The sequence below is a fragment of the Buteo buteo genome, chromosome 20 (genome assembly GCF_964188355.1).
Source record: "Buteo buteo chromosome 20, bButBut1.hap1.1, whole genome shotgun sequence".
In the NCBI taxonomy this organism is placed as follows: domain Eukaryota; kingdom Metazoa; phylum Chordata; class Aves; order Accipitriformes; family Accipitridae; genus Buteo; species Buteo buteo.
Genome location: NC_134190.1, coordinates 28,508,787 through 28,528,809, shown reverse-complemented (window position 1 = coordinate 28,528,809; position 20,023 = coordinate 28,508,787). Strand labels below are relative to the sequence as shown.

The window sequence follows — 20,023 nt, the reverse complement described above, 5'->3', positions numbered from 1 at the left end:
AAGAATCTCAGACATTGGTCTCTGCCAAAATGCATTCTGCATTTTTTTTCCAGGATGCTGTGCACAGTTTTATTTTGAATAAGTGTTAACAAGGTTGTTAGTTAGATATCCCACATATGCACCTGTACGCATACTCACACCTATTCCCTTATCCATTAAAGAACCTGCGTTAAGTAGCAATCAGATTGGGTGGTAGGTAGGGTATGCAATCGTAAGAGAAAAAAATGTTTTTCTAGAACTTATGTGCTTTGAATGAAACCCCTTTTTTCTTCTGAAGGAATTCTTGACCAGTTACACAGGCAGTTCATCCGTACGTACCATTATTCCATTTCAAATACGGGCTTTAGATTTTACTGGTGCATGGTCCATTGCCAGCAACAGACACAGAAACCCACCAGTAATACGGAGCTTAAAATGGTAAAAAGAAGACACACTTGAAGAGAAATCTCTTTATCGTTTTCATTTTAAAAATAAAATAGGTGAAACTTTAAAAGAGGAACATCCTATTCCAACCAAAATTTTAAAATACACTTCCATGCTAAAAGCAAAAGTCTGGATGTGAGACTCATGGAAGCTGCCAAGTAATAGAGAAAGAAACCTAATCTTTCACATTACTTGTATCCGTGTCTTTGCTTTCCTCGCTTACATGACTGTTGGCATTTTTACTAGATTGATCTAAATCCTCAATTTTATTTTCTACTTCCATAGTACTGCTTTCCACAGGACTGTGGGTAGATTCTTCACCTATTTCTGCTTCCATTTTTGTGACTAAATCATGTTCTTTATCTTCCACATCCATTCCTTCCTCTGTTTGTGCCAGCCTATGTTGAATTTCTTCCTCCATTTTACTTTCCGATTCCTCCTCTTTCCTCTTTGCTTTAAACACTTCAACTCCCATCATCCTCAGATAATGAAGTCTCTCATTCTTGGGCACAAAGGCACGGAGTGATGTCTTTCCTTGCCAACCACACAGCACTATAGGACACTGAAGATCATCAGGCTTTCTACAAACAAGCAGTTATGTTCAGTCAACTATGAGAATGTTAATCTTCAACACTTAATTTTATAGCCATATCCTGATAAATGAGTGCACAATCTTTAATAGTGAATGCATTTTATAACTATTCGTAGAAGACAAGTACATTGGTCTTAACTTCAATATCTAAACACGTACCTGCTTGTCTATACAAGCAAGCAAGCAAATAAAATAAAGCTCAATGCTATTAGATTTCTGCAACAGGTAAACTAATTTTCTGACTCTGGTTTCACAACTAATATAAGCAGCAGCACGATAAAAGGTTATATTCAAAAAGTTCTCAAGAGCTTCTAATACTACTTTGTCAGCAAAAATGAACAACGAAAATGTTTAACTTTTTCTATTCCAAATGCTGGACTTCACAGGGAAACAAACAAATAAACAAATCACATGCAGTGATACTGTGGAGCTCTGGCAAAACTACTAGTTCTCCTTATAAGGCTAAATCCTACAGTTGTTTTAAGAATACACAGGCAAGAAAGCTTCTTTCCCTGTTACAGTCTTTGTATGCTGTCTGGCTATACTGTTGACCTCACTGCATCTCTATGCCTCCACTTCTGTTTTTGCTGAGTGAAAATCAATTCTTGTCCAAGTTTTAAAACTGCATAAATGAAAAGCAACCCATCTACTTACTCAGGGTCTGGGTCGTACTTCAGAACGATACTTCCCATTGCTACCGGGAAGGGGGGTGGGGGAAACAAAAACAAAACAGATGTGTTACTTCATACAATGTTAAAATGACTATAATTTGAAAATGGTCAAGAAAACAAGTTTTTAGATATCCACACAGCACGAGCTGGTTAGCAGTTACCTATATCAGTACAGTAAACTACAGGCAATACCAGTTTTTATTCCTTTTTTTTTTCCCGGACTGAAGTATCTATATAGTTACAAAAACAATTGCCAACCCTGCTCCCTCCCAAACCCCAAACATACAAATTAAAATACATAAGAGCATGCCAGCCCAAACTTCAGAAAAATTGTTCTTCCCATTTTGTCTCATCAAACACTGAAGTACAAGGACCAGCGATGACTTGGAAAAAACCCAACATAAACAGAACACTGAAAACCAATCTTCATTTCGTCAAGCATCCAGCATAAATAAAAATTTAATATGAGTAGACATTGTTCCCCATAAAAGATCTGTAGCGTATATAAAATCTTTGTTCATGAGATATTTTAAATGCTTCCTCACAGCGCTGCTTCACAGAAGTCACAAGCCTGGCAACTCTTCCGTTCTCTGGAGTTCATAAACCTTAAACATCATCGGAAAGGACTACAGTTTCTAGTAGCACACTGGGTTTCAGTAATGCTTACTTACCCACTTAACAAGTACACTTAAGATAAATTTAGTCAAAATTTTTAGCAAACACAGTTTATGTGACAGGATTTTCAGTCTTCCATGTACTGTATAATAATAATTTTATCATAGCACAAATTAGAAGGCTTACCCATGTCTTTGACTTTCTTCTGCGTTTCACTGCTAAATTTACTTAAGAATGGATTTTCCTGGGTTAGCAGAATTTTAACATCTTCTATGCAGACATTTATAATCCTTGCATGAATGAATGGATACAGAGTATAAATTCCCTGTTTAATAAATAAATATAGTTATTTCAAAATGTAATTGCTATTTTCTGAAGGAAAAATGTTAAAAACAGTATGTCCTATAGCTAATAACAGAAAACAATTTTCACATTTTAAACCATACTGAAAATGCAAATTGTCATCATCTGACAAAGTTAATGCCAGCTGTGCTAGAGGAAACCAAAGTATCACCTTTGAAAATACAATGCTATGTAATTACCTCTTGTGCTAATCTGAAAGCGCATCCAAACTGCTCACCATCACTGTTGCGAGACCAGACTTTTATCCCTGTGTTAATAACCTGCAAACAGCAAAGTCAGTAACCAGCATTAAGGAGTATAAATTCTAAATTACGACTGTGAACTTTGTTTTTCCTCAACTGCTTGACTAAAAGGGGGAGGAAAGGATAGTTCTGCCACAACATTTGTTCGTTTGCGCTGGACACTGAATTAAATTCATGTGAAAATTCATTCCAGGGAAAAAGGAATTCCCACTATCAAAACGTAGTGCTCTCTCAACATAAACGCTTTTTACTCCTTTCCATATTGAAAACTGAACACTGGTAGGAAGTGGCAGTCTTAAAATGAGGGCAATGAACTATTAAAGTCTAATTTTAATTCTAGTTTGAGTAAGAATTTTCTGGGTGATTCTGGGAAAATCAATCAAGGACGGGATTTTAAAAATGCACAAGTGCTTAATATTAGGACGCTATATCCTTTGTGGTACCCAAAGTCTCACTACCTAATGTAATGCACCAGTTTCTTAAAATTTTGCCTGTTATGTAGCCATTTCATGCTTGTGGGATAAAAGGATAATTATTTATCCATCGCAAAGATCCGTTGCAAACATGCAATGAATATTGCTGGAAATTTTCAGGATTTGACTGGATGAGTCCCTGAAGTGTATCTGATCTAGCTTTGAAGTTAGGAAGGAAGCTGGACTAGATGACCTCATTCCAACTTAAATTATTCAATGGCTTTTAAGACAAATCTTTAGCATTTGCAAGGCATTTTCCATGGGGAGTCATATTACAAACAAACAAAAAAATCATCTTTCCCTCTAATTCACAAAAACTACTTCTTATCCCATTATCATTCAGCTTAACAACTTTTCAAAATATTCAGTTGTTGAAATTACTTTGAAACAATGACCCCATGTAACACAGCCTGCTAATAATTCAGCTGAAGCTGTCCGTTATTTTTGGTAGGCATTCAAAGATCTAAATACTTGTACAATTAAGGGGCTCATAAATACAACAGTGTCAATGTAAACTTGTCAAGGTACCCGAAGACCGCATAAAAATGCTGGTACACACACAGCAGTTATATATTACCCTTTCCCTTCCTCTACTTTTAAGTTCCCTTCCATCTGCCAAAAAAACATACCAATTTTAATCTTGGAGACTGTTATTTACCTCTCAGAGACAACTCTTCATCTCTTTAACAGAGAGGGGATAGAGGAAAACACTCATTCAGACTGAAAAAAAAAGGCCTATCAGAGGACTAATCCTCTATATAAACAATAAGCTCGGCAAAAAAGTTCAAGGAGACATCCACTGATGCTCTGCATCATGAAGAGATGAACCATACCTTCATCTTCTCACTGTTGTTCAGAAGCACATTTCTTAGCTCCTTAGAAACCATGTACAGCTGTCTCTTCTTTCCTTCTTGAGTTCGAGTTAGTAAATTCATCTTGGGAAAGGATGGGTCCAATGCATAAAACTTCCTGTGGCCATAATACTTGTTTTGATTAATTGAACAATGAAATTACAATCTCAAAATGCATGGGTTAGTCCATTTCCTTGAGCTATCTCTGCAAACACTTAACACTTTGGCTCCAGAACACAAAGATTAGACTTCCTAAGATGCATGACATCAGAAAAAACAAGCTGTCATAGACACTAAGATACATTCAGAATTTCCACTGCAAACTATAGTTGGCTATTTTCATTTAAGAGTTTAAATGTTGAGGAGAGGGGCACCTTGTGTAAAGCTAGGAAAAAAGTTTTATGTATGACAAACTAGACCCATCTTTTGTGATGAACTGAACTACTAATATTCCTAAACTAATAGGAATCTTACTGCCAAAACAGAAACATTTTTTTTTCTTACTGGATAGGAAGGAACAATGGATCATCTTCAGGGAGAAACACAAAAGGGTCTTCTTTGAAGCCAAACAACTTCATTTTTTTAGACGGTGGTGGTCTATAAAGAAAATACCACTGTATTGTCATTTTTAGTAAAAGTTCTTGGTTTACAAACAGTATATTCAGTTTGTTTCATCAACACTTGGCTTATGGTAACGATAGCATGCCAAACAGAATATTGACATTTTTCTGTGCTTCACTGAGACAACACTACCCACCATTTAACTTCTTAAAATGAGGAAGTGAAAGCAGTGCTTGAAAACAGAAACCACAAAAACAAATAAACAAGAGATTTCTGAGGGAGAAATTGTGCACACAGTAAAGCTCTTCCTAAGGTTAACTTCTGAAAGTAGTTTTTTTCCTTGACAGAGAAGAAACGACTAACAGACTTTGCAAATGCTAATAAGAAAAGTGGTTATTTTCCTAACTTGCTGAAATATGAGACATAAAATGTGGAAACATAGGACAACTGAGCAGATTCATTAATTCTTCTTGATCGACTTCTAAATGAGTCCAATAACAAAGAACTATAGAATACTCCGCAATTACAAAGCCGTCACAGGACAAATACTTAGACATGGTCTCTTACCCACATACTCCTTCCTTTTTGCTTTGCTCCGTGTCTGAATTCTGCAATTCTTGCATTTTCTTAGACTCTTCATTTTCAGCAAGTGTTGGTTCTTCAGTAACACATTCAGAACCATTATCTGAATTAGCTGCTGTCACTTCAGTATCTCCCGTTCTTTGTGGTAATTTCTGATGAACCTATTTCAAATTATAGAATTTTCAACAAAGCAAAAGTAGTATTTAACTTGTAACGAAAGGTACCTATGTTCTCTCTTTGCATGTGCTTAATTATCATCAATTTGTAGGTAAGCGCTTAAACAGATCCATTTAGGCAGTTAATCTGATTACTAAGTCAAGATACCATTATAAGTTGCATTTACCTCTAGTACTGATCTGGACAATTTCTTACCAACTGTCCAAGAAAGCTATTTTTGTACCATTTACAAAATCATGTTCAAGCACTCACAGAGAAGGCTGTTTTAAGCCAGGATCTGCTGCTTTCTTCCTAGCGCTCAAAGTGCCACACACATCCTGCTGTTGCACTCTGTAAGAGTGCTACAACTTTAAACTTAGAACAACATCAACTATCTGAATGATGCTTGCTTCTGAATAAATGCTTTTTCCTTACTGCCACATGCATTTTACTCATAAGGTGTTCTAATAAAGCATATCAAATAAATAGAAACAGCTAAAAGGGATTTGCACAAGAAGTTTCTCTCAAAGACATGAACAATCTAAGAGATCAAATAAATCATGTTAACTTAAAATCCTGTTGACAGGATTTTAAAGACAATTGATAACAAATGGATTAAAGTCAGATGGCTGAAGCCACTGCTGCACTTAACAGTTTTACATCCATTCCCCCTGGCGCTGATCTGCTAGACTAATCTGCTAGTGAATCACTCCTGAGCAACCAGGCACAGAGTAAGATAAACTGAAATCAGAATTAGCTTACAACACAGCAGAAAAAAGCGTTCAGCAGAGGGACCACACACAGCTGATGGAAGTGGCAGCTTTAGCTACCCAGTCTAATCTGCTTCTGTAATTCTTTCAAAGCCTTAATTTCAGGTTCAAGTTTTTTCTATTTTACTATGATTTCAAAATACCCCCTCCTTTTTTTCCTATTTTAAAAGGAGATATTTATTTTTTTTAAGTTCTTAAGAGATTTAGGAATTTATTTTTAATTGACACACTGAACTATAACTGAAGGGCAGATACAAAACAGTTATAATATGTTTTCTATTATGTAAGCTTTCAAAAAAAATCTGGAAATGTTATTAAAAGTTAACATTGTAGCTCTTTTAAAAGAAGTTACCTTTGGCTGGCGTTTATTCCATGGCATTGGAGATTTTTTTATTAACACAGCCACGAAGAAACCTCCTGTGTTCTGGTGATGTGGCAATATCCTAAGACTGGAGTCCGGGAAAGAAAAAAAAATGTTGCAGCGTATTCATCAGCAGCATTCATGCTCTCACAAAAGCGCTAGAAGTGTCACATTTATATTTACTCTCATGGTAAACTAAGTATTCCTAGTAGGATTGTGCAGATTTAATTTATGAAGCTAGAAACAGAACCTAAAATAGAGCATTCTAGCAAAATAACTTGCATCCGTGCCACGCATTCATTTTACCATTCACATCTGACCTTTAATCACTCATTTCTAAACACTAATTTTAGAATAGTTATGGAAAGTCTTTCTTAGCACATAAGTCACACTGTTAAAATGTTAAAGTTTTACATACTTTTCCAGTAATTTTGGCTACGTATCTCTACTGTATGCCAAGAATCTGACCTGTTTGTGTGAATACTTAATTCCTTGTAAGCAACTTTCAATGATTTCTCTCAGTTCACTGGCATTTAAATATTGTGTACTGCCATTACAAATGAAGCAATGGAAATACACTCAGACCTATACAAGCACAGGTCTATACTCCAACACATTCCTAATCCGACCTAATTGTACTTTGCCCACCACCATACAAAGTAACCATCAAAACCTCATAAAATCTACTCTAGGAAAACTTACCAACGCTCTAGATTCATTGCCTTTAGCTTCTCTTCATCTTTTACTGGAAACATAGTGGGACGTATTTGTGTTTGTCTATTTGAAGGCACATCTTTCCACTCTTCAAACCACTGTCCATCTTTCAGCATTACCTTCAAAGGAGTAAATATAAATACTGTGAAGCATATAAGTCACCATTTCACAAGTTTTAATTAAAATACTTTCAAACCAAGGTTCAGATGCCAAAAACAGAAGTTATTTTCTGGTATAGTAAATTAAGTTCTTTAAAGTGCCTTGTTCCTTTGTGCATTGTATGTCTGCACTTAAAAGCAGGAGACTCTTGACAGCTGTACCTCTTTGCTTCACTTTGTATGCTTCAAAAAGTGTGCAGTCAAGTAAAGACCGGTGCAGAATCAACTGCAGTGATCTCTGGTAACCTGTTAGAACATACAGAACACCAAAATCCAAAGGAAGGGCAGTGGTGGAATATATCAAATTAGTAAGCCATCAGATTTAGGACACGCTACTTCTTTTTCTCCATGAGACTGGCTGTGAAACATTCTGCCACAGGCAGCTTCCAAGCAGTATACAAAGGAAAAGGGCTACTGCAGTCTAATAGAGATTAGAAACGAGGAATCCCAATTTCATTACATAATAAGGATGCAAGAGCGCAACACAACAGCTTGGCAAGCAGAGAGCCCCATGACACAGGCATACATAGGTCACAGAAAGAGATGTTTTCAAGGAAAGTTACTGAAGAACCACATCCCTGTGAATTTTCTTGTGTCTGTGTCTTTATCCAGGACTCAGAACACACCTATAAACCCACTCTAAGATACTGTGTGGACATAACATGACCTCATTTTGTCTAAGGGTCAAAGCTTTTGATGGACTCTTAAGAGACAAGCAGAAGGTTAGAGCCACAACTCCTGTAGCGAGGCATTTTGAATGCTCTTTAGGGAAGATACCAACGTGAAAAGAAAAAACCCCAAGGAAAACTTGACTTCAGAGCCCTAGATGCCTGGTTCTGTACTGGACGCTAGGGCTGTAAGAAAGGTCACATCTGGGCATGCATGGGGCAAATGCATAAAATTAATGACTGAAATGAAGGCCCATTTCTGTTGTTAAGGCAACAAAAATAGAGAAGTCACAGTGATGGTGACTTCAGGACTGGCAAATACAATTAAGTGCTTTCATACACCTCGCTGTGATTGACTTGAAGGTTTAATTCAGTGTTCCACTGGAAACTGAAATGTAAGATTTATCTACATTACAATTTCACTAAGAACGTTACAACACAGATTTCAGCATCATGAAGTCTGGCATTTCTCAGACACTGATCTGATCACACCTAAAATATTGTGCCTTTGCATGTTCCTGAAATAGAAATGACTATATTTCCAGAATTAGCATTTCAAGACCAAATATACTACATGTCACATTGCTAGATGGAGACAAGATACACTGATTCTGAACTGCTCTTCTTTGGAAGTCATGAGTTCAGCTTGAGAGAAACAAACAATGGGACGAATAAATAACTGGAAGTGCAAACAAGTCTAGAACTATTTTGGATGTACTAGAACAACTGCCTAATAGCCCTGCTCTGTTCAGTTTTGGTTTACCAGCCTAACCACACAATGTGACTGGTAGAATGACAAAGCATCAAATGACATGCCGAACTCTTCTCTATTGCACATTTCACTAGCTTCTTGGTAGGGTAGGATGAAGACTAGAAGTCTGGAGTTAAAAAGGTCTCTTCCTTAAAGACTCTGAAATAATTCATTGGAGTTGGCTAAGTGGCCTAAGGAGAGAGTACTGAACGCTATTTCCAAGCACCTAAGTGTCCCTTGAACGAAACCTTATTTTTATTTTGCTGCTTCCAGAGATTTATAGTCAAGTGATGCTCAGGAATATTCAATGTAATCACTGGTGCAGAGTTCCCACTTAACAGACCTTTCACCAGGAAACAAAAGACTACACCAAGTAAAAACAGCACCAAAGCAAGCAAATACATCCAGTTATGAGCTAGCCAATGAGGCTTGAAAAAATACAGTAGCAGCAAATAAGGGCTGAAGAAAGTCTTGCAAACTTTCAACAGATTTTATAAGCCTACGTTTTAAAATATCCATTAGGGAGATTTATATTTTAGCTGCAAAGGCAGAAATAAATGTTGCAGGGAATACAATGTACTCTTAATGATCTTTATATTTTGTAGCTTTATACAGTACCAAAAAAAGTAAAATTACAATCATAAAGCCACAGTTATGCATTTTACATTTATCCTTCAGGTACAAGCATATAATTTAAACTTTTGGAACTGTAAGAAGAAAGAAATCAGCTAGTTTCTAAGCTGGATTTCCAACAGCAGAACATAAGCAGATCTTTACCATGCATCTTGTTCATTAGCCTACACAGAGGCATAAACCTGCAGACTGCCATTGCAAGAGACTAGTGAAATGGTGAGAGGATACAGAACAACCAATGGCATTGCAAAAGCACATGCTCGTAATTAAAATTTAATCAGAGCTTCTTTCCCTGCTACCAGGATGGCCTTCTGCTCTTCTTGATTGTACTCTTAACAGGAAGTTGAAGAAGCTTTAGGTTTTTTTGTTCCCCCCTGTCCCCCGTTTCCAGAACTGAAATCACATCAGCCCTGGAGCAAAATACACATTCTATTCACATTCTAGGATTACTTACATCACTGCAGGTTTTACAGCTTACTTCCAGAAAGGATTTAACAGCTTTTACTTCCAAATGATTTGAAGAGACCAGCTAAAGAACTGTAGAATCTAATGCTCAGACTGTAAAGCAGAGGAGGAGGGGTAACTTAAAGGGTGGCTGAAACCATGTTGCCATCTACAGGCCACATGCACACAATAGAAAAGGGAATTATATTAAGAAAGTATAGGAGACAGGCAAAGAAAGCCAGAGGAAAAACAGGAGAGCAGATGAGGAGACAAGAACTTACCACCAGAAAGATTTTTAGCCCTCTGCCCTGCAATGCTATATTGTCTAAAACTCTAAAGAGCAAATCACTACCATTACTTCAGCACAACCTGAAATGTTACACTTAAAAATTTTCCTAATTTAACACTCTACCACAGACCAAGAACTTCACAGAAATATCAGGTTAAGTACCTTCCATTTTGTAATTCCTGGCATCCTCTTCAAACCTGGTAACTCAGAAGAGACATCAGCAAGTTCTAAGGCACCTGAAATCCCAAGAACATAAACATTCTTGATAACAGAATTTGAGAGTTGTGTTCTTAATTAACTTTTATAAAAATAGTTTTCCTTCAAGACCATTTTAAGACCATTGCTTTTTAAAACTTTCAAGGAACAAAATGCTATACAATTGCTACCCTGTAAATTAACAAGACAGTAAGAACTGTTCATAATAACTACAAAAGTTTGCAGCCTATAAATTAACCGAAATATAATGGTTAGATACCTTTCGTAGCAGCTGCATAGAGTAATACTCTACAACCTGTATCATTAAACATCAGCATTCCATGCAATGCGGTCATAGAAGTTTTTATTCTCACTTACTTAGTATTCGGATTTACTACACTGATTAACTATTTTTCAGAGAAGTACTCTTTTGGGATGACTAAGGCTTTTAAAACGCTTGATATATTCTCATTTTATGGACTGACAATCTTAATATATTCCAGCGAGAGAGGAAAAAGAATTGATTATTTTTTAAATGGAAAATTCCAAACTGTTTAACAGTAAGGGAAGTACTATCAACCTAACAGGACAAAAGGCTATGTGCCTAAAATATGTCAGATTACGACAAGAAACATCAACAGATTATAATTTAATCTACTGAGTAAAAACTTTAAGCTGCCCCAAGTCCAGAAAGAATGATATAAAAACTTACTGTTTAAATAGGTGATCTCCCTAGAGAAGAACATCCTTAAAATTTCCTTTTTTGTGATTCTGAATACTTTGTTATTTGACAGTTAGGTAGGCTTTTCCTCATGTTGTACACAATTTGTCAACCTGTTCTACATGACTAAGCATTTACTCTCACAGTGACAGTTTAAGCAAATCTTTAAAATAAATGAAGAAGTGATACATGAATTCTTAGACAAATTCCAAAATGACATTTCAAATCTGATTAAACTTGATGTTTGCATCCATCCTTTGAATATTCCTGCCTACCCACAGCATGACTTCAACTGATGCCTCAAGACTACACCAGACCGATCAGGCACTGAACAGTCCGATCAGGCACTGAACAGTCCGTCGGAAGTACTACACAACTCCCAGTAAACATGGTACAAAAGTGCCTTTTCCTTACTCCTTCAGCCCTAAGGCAACACAATCTCTGATCTGCTCCACAAGTAGCAGTGTAGCACAGTGCGAGGAACTAAGTTAACGCTGAAAAACCAATGAACCTTCTGGACTGACCTGAGCAAATCCTCGAGGTCCAGAGCCCCTTGCAGACCGCTGCACTACCTCACCCTTCTGTAGCTACACCTGTGTTCAAGCCCCCAGGATAATGCTTGCTCACTGGGACACGTCATAGCCTCCAAGTCAGCTCCAGAATACCCCCACTGCGCAGAGACAAGATCGAATGCCACAGCCAGTCAAGATCCTGACTTTGAAGTACTGAATTTGCCCCAGACGCTGCAATTGTTGGCCTCCACTAACATCCATACTGCTTCATGCTCCTATCCAAACTAGTCCTTACTACTTTCCAATCTTGTCATCGTTAAACTTAACAGCCTTCAATAAGCCAAGCATGCTATAATTTACTGGAAACTGACCTACGTTGTTCTTTCACTCAGTCTGCCAAAGAAACTACCTCCAAATAAAAATGTCCTTTGAGTGGAAATTAAATAGTCAATTCCTAATTATCTGCAGGCATTTTAGCTAAACTGGTGTTTCTGAGACAATGAAATTTCATGTGTAATTTGGGGCCAGAATAGTGACTGGCACAAAGAAAACATTACACAAAATGGGCTACTCTACTTTCAGAACCAGCTCAGCTCCAGGAGCCATACAGCTGCTTCTGCTCTATACAAGGCTCAACTTAAAGCCTGTGGAACTTTTCATGCAAAATCCAATCAGATATCTCCAAACTTCAGGTTACTGACTCAGAAAAAACAGTGTCCATCAGCTCAAGGCCAGAGATTTGGGCTACTAAGCCCTACTATCACAAACTGATGCAGTGCAGCTTCCCAGCTCATCACTTAACAGCAACTTGAGCAAGCCTTCATATGCTAGTCAAAGGTGTAAAAAACACCCCATGAGCTTAAAGACATTAAAATTCCAAGCATGTCAAAATGTGGGTCAAAAGATGCTAAAGTTATCAGTGACTCTTACCTACTGGTTGCACAACAACATTCCTCTAACTGCTTAAGTACATTCTGGGCTTTTTACTCCTACAGCATACAGCAGTATGGTCCCACACCACATTTTCCAAAGGAAATACGAATGTCCGACATGGACTCCAACCAGTGGAATTGGTTAGCAGAAGCCAGATAACACAGACTGAATTCCACTGATCTGCAGAAGTCTTTTGTGCATCATTAACACAACTTCTTCAGGTTTTATATTTATTTGCACCCCATGTAGGCCCATTTAAGACGACCGCTCATATCAACACCAATGAAATCCTACTGGTACCAAAAAATTGCTGCAGTTTTGCATACTAGGAGCATGTTACCTATGCTAAGCTTATTACTAGTACTATCACACACACATCCTTTTCTAGGCTGAGAAAAAACCCAAAAGATTTCCCCACTCTGCCCAAGCTTGCATTCTCACCTTGACTCTTTTCCAGCAGAGATGCGATCACAGCTTCATTTTCAATAGGATTCAACGAACACGTAGAATATACCATTCTCCCGCCTTCTGCCAGCTGTTCAACACCACGGGTTGCAATTCTTAACTGCAATCTAACAGAACACTCTTGGTCTAGCCAGGTATCATTCAGGAACCAGAAAGATTTGCCATCAGATTTCTTACAGGTGAAGCTATATTGCAGACACATTACTCTCCATGGACTAAGCCAGCCCTTACCAAGTTCCACAGCTGTCAGCAGTACACAAATTAATCAGTTTTAAACTAAGTCAGCTTACTGGAGTCTATACTGCAGACACACTTACAATTACACCTATTAAAACAGCTATCAGGTCAAACTTTCATGATAACTTTCAACATAACATTCTGTATTTTGTTCTTTCTAGTGCCCCATCAAGTTTATTATGAAGTACTCAACACTAGAAAAATAACACCCCAAAACCGGACTCTTCTCAGAAATCTAGAGTTAAATTGATGAGCAATCTATTACAAAGATTATGGATGACACAGCTTAGCTAGCAGGGGCCTTCTGAGAAAAGTATCACTGAGCTGGATCACCAGCTTATACCCTACCTGTATACTTAAAACTAAAATAAAACCTGCAATTATGAATGAGTTACCAAGCAGTAACAAGTCACCACAGGTCAGATGAGTCACAGTAACTGACAGCATTCCCAGCTTGTTACAAATGCACAGTAAAATATTTAAAGCTTTTTCATCTGTGTTTAAATTACTGCTTTTTACCATGTGCCTGCACTAGGCTAAGTACTCATTCACCGTGAGTTAACGTAAGTCAGTCTCAGGTAAGTGAAACTGTTTATGTATGATCTCTAATATTCTGAAGACTTTAAAACATTACTATTAAATTTTACAAGTTTCTGCATTTTCCAACAGTATTTTACCTGCCTAAATGCTAAGAATCCCAAGCAAATCTTTTGTTCCCTGTTTTATTAGCTACCTTGTCTAAATTAATTCAGTGAACATTAATGTCAGATATTCATAAGAATACAAGCAATTTAGATTCACACAGTCCACTCCTCATATCTGAAACACTATACTTTCTCTGAAAAGCACATAAGCTCTTGATTTGAGAGAAAAGTGACTCTTCTTAGTCTCTGCTTTGTCATATATTAACATGTGAATGCATGCAGATGTTAAAGATATGGGAAAAGGCAGAGAGAGAAATCAAAGAAGTGCAGACGTGTAATAAGCATTTTTACCCATGGAGCTGCAAACTGTTTTGTGTTGTCCACTTCTTCCATACATCAATGTTTTTCCTCATGGTTCCATCTCCACTGTAACAGAGGTTGAACGGATTCGTATTGTTTGTGGGTAAAGCTCATTCCATGTCCACATCATTTATAGCGGCAAAAAATTAACTGTCCCTCTCCCACATTAACTAGTTCTCCTATGCTGTGCTGTTCGTTTCTACCATATCTTTGTATTTCAGTATTCTGAGTCTAAGTCCAAAATTTGAAGCCCTTCAGCTGACCAAACTTAAGTAACACTTGGAATGAAAAAAGTTCACCTTCATCTGGTATCCCCTTACCTAAGACAGTTTTAAGGCATTTGCCTGTTTTGGAAGTTACTATAAACCATAACTCACTGAGCAACTCAAAGAGCATAAGTCAGTAACACAAAAACCCTAGCACAGCGCTTAGTGCAGTAAAATCTCTGTATTGAAGATTACATGCAAGATACCTGCAGGGGACATCACACAATATCCTGTCATAGAAGAGGACCTCTTTTCTTCCATCAACATCTATTTGTAGATTAGGAATGCTGGAAGCATCATGATTTACCACCATGATGCACGGACTGTTTAATCTCTTAGCCTGATGAACCAGCAAATAGCAGCGCTTGTTGTCGACATCATTAGCAATTACAAAACCCTCTGGAGAGATAAAATAGTGGGAAGATGCTTTACCATTCAACAGTAATTTTACATAGTTTATTGCCTTATCTTCAAGGTTGTGTAAACCTTTCACTAGAGATTTTTACTTAAAAGACTGCTTATGAATAGAGGACCCCTTACTGAACATAAAATAACATAAAGTACGTTGAGGTTTAACTGATGTGTCAAATACAGTCTTGAGAGTTCTAGAGCTTCCGTGCAGCAGCAATAAGACACAACCAAGGGCCCTTCAACTTTTCACTCTCAAAGTAAAACCCTTATAACAGAGAAAACCCTGACTGCCACCAAAGACAATCCCCGTACATGAGCAGATTTCCAGTAGAACGCAGAAAGAATCCACTCCCCCCAGCTTCACAATTTCTGTGGGCAGTATTTTCTGTAAGCATCTAACTGAAAGTAAAGATTCTGAAGCTTAAAAAGACAAGTTCTCTCCTTCAAGTCAAGGAAGCCCACAAAGTTTCAAGGAAAAGGTGGGGTACTTCCCATCTCGTATCACTCAACCAGTCTGGGAATTCAACATGCAGTTAAATGCAGTTACTTATCTGTGATATTAAAAATAATCTTCTACAAGAAAAAGCGGAAATTCAAAGTCACAGAATTTTCTGATAGTTTTTCCAGACTTACTGGGAAAAGGAACATTCATGTCTGCATGCAACATTTCAATGAGTTGTGCAGTCTTAGATCCCGGTGCAGCACACATATCTAGAATCTACAAACACCAGAAAGTTAAAAAAACCAGTCCTACCTTGTATTTTTTAAGTACTTGAGAAATTTACTATGTGTTCTAGTTTAAATTAAATACTTTTGCATACACTTGCAGAATTATGAATGTTCTGAACACCAATTTGCAAAAACATAAAATACAGTTCTGTTCTTTGTATGCTTTATCTCTGAGGGTCTAAAATATAAAAGGACTTTAGTCCGTAGGGAACAAATACATCAGCTGAAAAAAAATGTGAAAGAGAAATCTGCATATAGATATGAGGATACGGTCCTTTTATGAGTTCACAAGCAATTCTGACTGAAGTTAACTGGAACTTTATATATACACACACATACAAAGAGCAAAGTTACATTCAAGAGCAAGTAGTACTTTAACTGTCAGTAAATTAATCAGAGACTATCTGACACAGTTGAATATATAGATTTCGTAAAAATGAGCTGCTGCCCCTCCCCATACATTTGCATTTTAAAGCAAAAAATCAGGGCAGCATAAACTGCTTGTTTCTATATGCTGGAAGAAGCACTTGGGAAGTATTCGAACCACCCTCAGGCAGCAGAACAGAACAGCACACCAACACCTGATTTCTAGCATATTTCTCCCTCCTGGTTCATTACAAACTTGGCTTGTGATTGTGTCATTCATAGAGACACTCTCTCAGCAAACCGTTTGACAGCTAACACTCTTAAGCAAGGAAGCTCATAGTCTTTCCTGTTGCCTAGCTAACAGATTTTCAGAAACATATGACTACCTCCTAGACCTTTAGCTCCAGTAAAAGTTAGCCAAAATCATGCAACAAGATAAAAGATGGGGACGGATCTGCTCAGATCCTCATGTAAGCCCCTGGCATGAACAAGACTAAACCGGAAGACAGACCCCAGAGAAATGCAAAGAGCATTTACTGAGAGCATGTGATAAGCACTGCCATGCAGCAGTGTTAATGCATTATGAAACACACTCAGTAAGACGGTGTCGTATCTGCCATTTAAAGTAACACTACTTGTTTCTGCTTACTGAACACAACTACAGAGAGGCTGGGCAGTCATCAAGCTGATCTTTGTGTGAGACGAGAATCAGCATGTAAGACACGACATACAGAACATGCTGGTTAAGCATGAAAAGCAACCTGCAATTCTGGTCATAACAAACAGCTCAGAAAATAAGGCACTAAGGACCATAAAAGGTCCTAAACGGCAACAGCCAAGGCATCATTACAGCAGCTATTTGCTGTCTTGTCAAAAGAGAGGCTAAAGAACCTATTCTAAGTCTGATTTACGAGCAAATTTGTGAAACCTTACATGCATTTCTGTAAAGTGCTCACTGAAATACAGTGACCAAAGTTAAACATTCAACGCAAAAACCATATACTGCTAGCTTAGTATACGCAATATAAGTAAGGTGTGTGCAAAAATATTCTCACAATTTGTGTTTCATATTAAGCTGAACACATTCACTACCTGTTCCAACTCAAAAAACCCCCTCAAAATGCACCTGTGACACATTAGGACTGAACATAACACTGAATTCATTATTCATTTAAGAGAGATGAGAAGACCTTGCCTCACGTAAAATAGCCATCAGCCTTGTGTCATACATTGGGTTGAGGTGAGAGCAGGAGAGAACAAACTGAAAAGTCATGGATGCTAAGTAACGTTAACATACAAAAACAAGTAAGTACAAACAAGTCTTTAAAATATGTAGGCCAGAAGTTTGAAAAACTTAAAATTATAAGATACAGCATGAACATTTTAAGAAAGTGCACAACGTGCCTGCTTGACGTAGCAAGGCACTTCTAACTAGCTCATCAACTTAACAGATTAAGAGAGTAAGGCCACCTGACACATTAATTCTGCAAACAAGCATAGAGTATGAAAACATCACTAAGGTTAGAACAGGAAGTCTGCTACCATGGTAGCCCCATTCCTCCAATCTGCCATTAGAAAATATCACGGGCATTCCTCAGATGCCTCAATTAAAAAAGTTAGCAACCTATACTCTTCAGCCACCACCAACAGCATGTTTCAGCTCACCCAAATTATTTTGCCTAACAGATTTATAGAGCAGAAGTTTGCAACTCCTTCAAAAGGCATTGAGGGGTGAAAACTACCTGGTAGAGAACTTTGTCATTTGGATGTGGAAAACTACATCTGTTCACAGTGTGATGGGTAGCAGGAAGTTAAAAACAGACATCTTACTTTAAAAGGGGGTTGAAACACAAACACATAAATGAGATGCAACTCAATACATTTACACTTTGAAAGTAAGATTATGCAACTACTTAAAACCTAAGTGTTTTTTACAGGGTATTACACATAGCTCGAAAAGCATTTGTTCCTCTGACAGGGTATTTGTGATCTGAACACCAGCTGACTGTTGCTGTTTACACGCAGAAAGCACAAAACATAGCAACACAAACCAGAACTGTGTATCAGCATTGATATTACTGTTGTAATTTGTAGTTTAATCAAACTATCTTCTAGGAAAAAACTCTAGTACACTGTATGTTCCTGAGTTACCTTATGATGAGGGTCAACATTAAGCAGCAGAGGTGGGATCATGCTAACAGCCTCCTGACGACTGATATTTCCCTTGAAAGAAAAAAAAAACAACAACAAAACCAAACTCCTTTATATTCCACAAAAGAAGGCGTTTCTTTTGCAATAAACTGTTTAAATCTCTCTATATTAAATTAATAAAGCAATTGAAACCACAGTTATAAACTTAGGATTGTATTTTATTTTATTAGCATTTAACAAAAAAAACCCCAAAACCCCACCACGCAGTATTTTGCCCAATTGAAATTTCTGGAAATTGCATATTTGCTCCAATTCTATTAAATCTACGGATGCAGTTTCTGCTCAAAAGAGATGAGAAACTGGCTTCAACCAAGTGAGAAATATCCATCACAAAAGGTAAGTCTTGTTATGCACGCACGTGTGCTTTTTACCAGGTTTAAACATCCGTCTTCTAACAGCAACTAACTGTTTTACAGGAGCTCATTTTCACATTCCCAAATAAAAAGAACTGCAATTAGTTTAGGAGAAATATTTGTAGCTGCAGCTATGTGCCAGAGCTGTGGGCCAAATTGCTGCCAACAGCGCCCTAAAATTCAGGTTCTTCTGAGCCGCTTGGCTTCTGAGAGAAAAGATACGTCCTCAGCATCTTGCAACACATTTGAATAAAACACCGCTTGAGATATAAAAGAAAAAAAATAAATATAAAAAACCCCATCAAGATCTATCGAAAACTTACACATTCTGTCTCGCTAACCAGAAACTGATGAAACTTTTCCAGTTGCGGTGACTTGCGTAGGATCTTCCTGCTGAGGTTGGTGTGCCAGGCTAACTCCTCTGGGTACCTGGCGGGGGGAAGAGGGGCAGAGGCAAAAGAAAAGCGACAGAGCAGGAAACGGATTCCCCAGGCTGGCTGTGGGGCAGGGGCAAAGGGGAAAGGTGTTCCCCCCCACTTACCAGCTCAGCGGCTGCGGCATCTCCACCTTCTGGCCGTCCACCTCCAGGCCCCGCAGCTCCCCGAAGTACTTCTCCTTCAGGCAGTGCAGAACCTCTCTGGCGTGGCTGCGGGGCAGAGGCACACGCACACCCGCGGGAGGCCACGCACCCACTCCGGGCGCGGTCCGCCAGCCCCACGGCCCCTGCCTCCGCTGCCCGGGGAGGCGGCGGCCCGCCCTGCCCCGCGGCCCTTACCTCCGGTAGCCAGTAATGCGCAGCGTGGCGGGCAGCGGCTCCCTCAGCGCCGCCATAAAGTCGCCCCACTCGCCAGCAGGCACAATGCCCAGCTCCCGGTAGTACCGCTCGAACAGCTCGTTCTCCTTCACGATCTCGGGGTAGCCGCCGGCCCAGCCCTGAAACGCGCCGCCGCCGTCAGCCCCGCCGCTCCCCGGCGCTCCCCTCCCCGCCCCGGCCCGGCTCTCACCGCCTGGTCCCCGCCGTCGCCGCCCCGCTCCTGCCGCCGCTCCTGCCGCCTGCGGTCGCGCGCCCGGCGGCCCATGGCGGCCACGCGCCGGCCGAGCCCCGCCACACGCCCCGCCGTGAGGGAGGGAGGAAGGGAGGGAGAGCGGCCGCTGCCGCCGGCCCGAACGGCGGTCAGGCACCGCGTGCTCGCACCACTACGCGCGTGCGCAGGCCCGGCCCGGCCCGGCCTGGCCTAGCCCGCCCCTCCTTCCGGGCTGCTCTACTCCACCAACACCCCGGCGGCGGAACTTCCGTTCCCGA

At 39.1% G+C, this 20,023-nt stretch overlaps 1 protein-coding gene across 1 annotated transcript; it reads right to left on the bottom strand.

Moving 5' to 3' along the window:
• Window positions 1-445: 445 nt before the first annotated feature.
• On the bottom strand, window positions 446-19,972 carry NSUN2 (NOP2/Sun RNA methyltransferase 2). The gene is made up of 19 exons (XM_075052395.1): window positions 19,725-19,972; window positions 19,496-19,653; window positions 19,262-19,366; window positions 19,044-19,149; window positions 18,308-18,379; window positions 15,695-15,779; window positions 14,857-15,049; window positions 14,376-14,450; window positions 13,120-13,250; window positions 10,480-10,553; window positions 7,363-7,493; window positions 6,652-6,748; window positions 5,359-5,534; window positions 4,735-4,827; window positions 4,213-4,348; window positions 2,844-2,924; window positions 2,488-2,626; window positions 1,670-1,709; window positions 446-1,004 (listed from the first exon to the last, which is right to left on the bottom strand). The coding sequence occupies exons 1-19, from the start codon at window positions 19,797-19,799 to the stop codon at window positions 599-601; spliced, it is 2,373 nt and encodes a 790-aa protein (XP_074908496.1). The 5' UTR covers window positions 19,800-19,972; the 3' UTR covers window positions 446-598.
• Between the last annotated feature and the right edge of the window lie 51 nt (window positions 19,973-20,023).

Excerpts from the sequence above, each read along its gene's own strand:
- NSUN2 (XM_075052395.1), bottom strand. The coding sequence starts at position 19,799 with ATGGGCCGCCGGGCGCGCGACCGCAGGCGGCAGGAGCGGCGGCAGGAG. Across the intron at positions 10,554-13,119 it reads TCTGCTGGAAAAGAGTCAAG|GTGCCTTAGAACTTGCTGAT; the intron begins GTGAGAATGCAA and ends TTGGGATTTCAG. Across the intron at positions 2,925-4,212 it reads ACAACAGTGAGAAGATGAAG|GTTATTAACACAGGGATAAA; the intron begins GTATGGTTCATC and ends TGCTGTTTGCAG.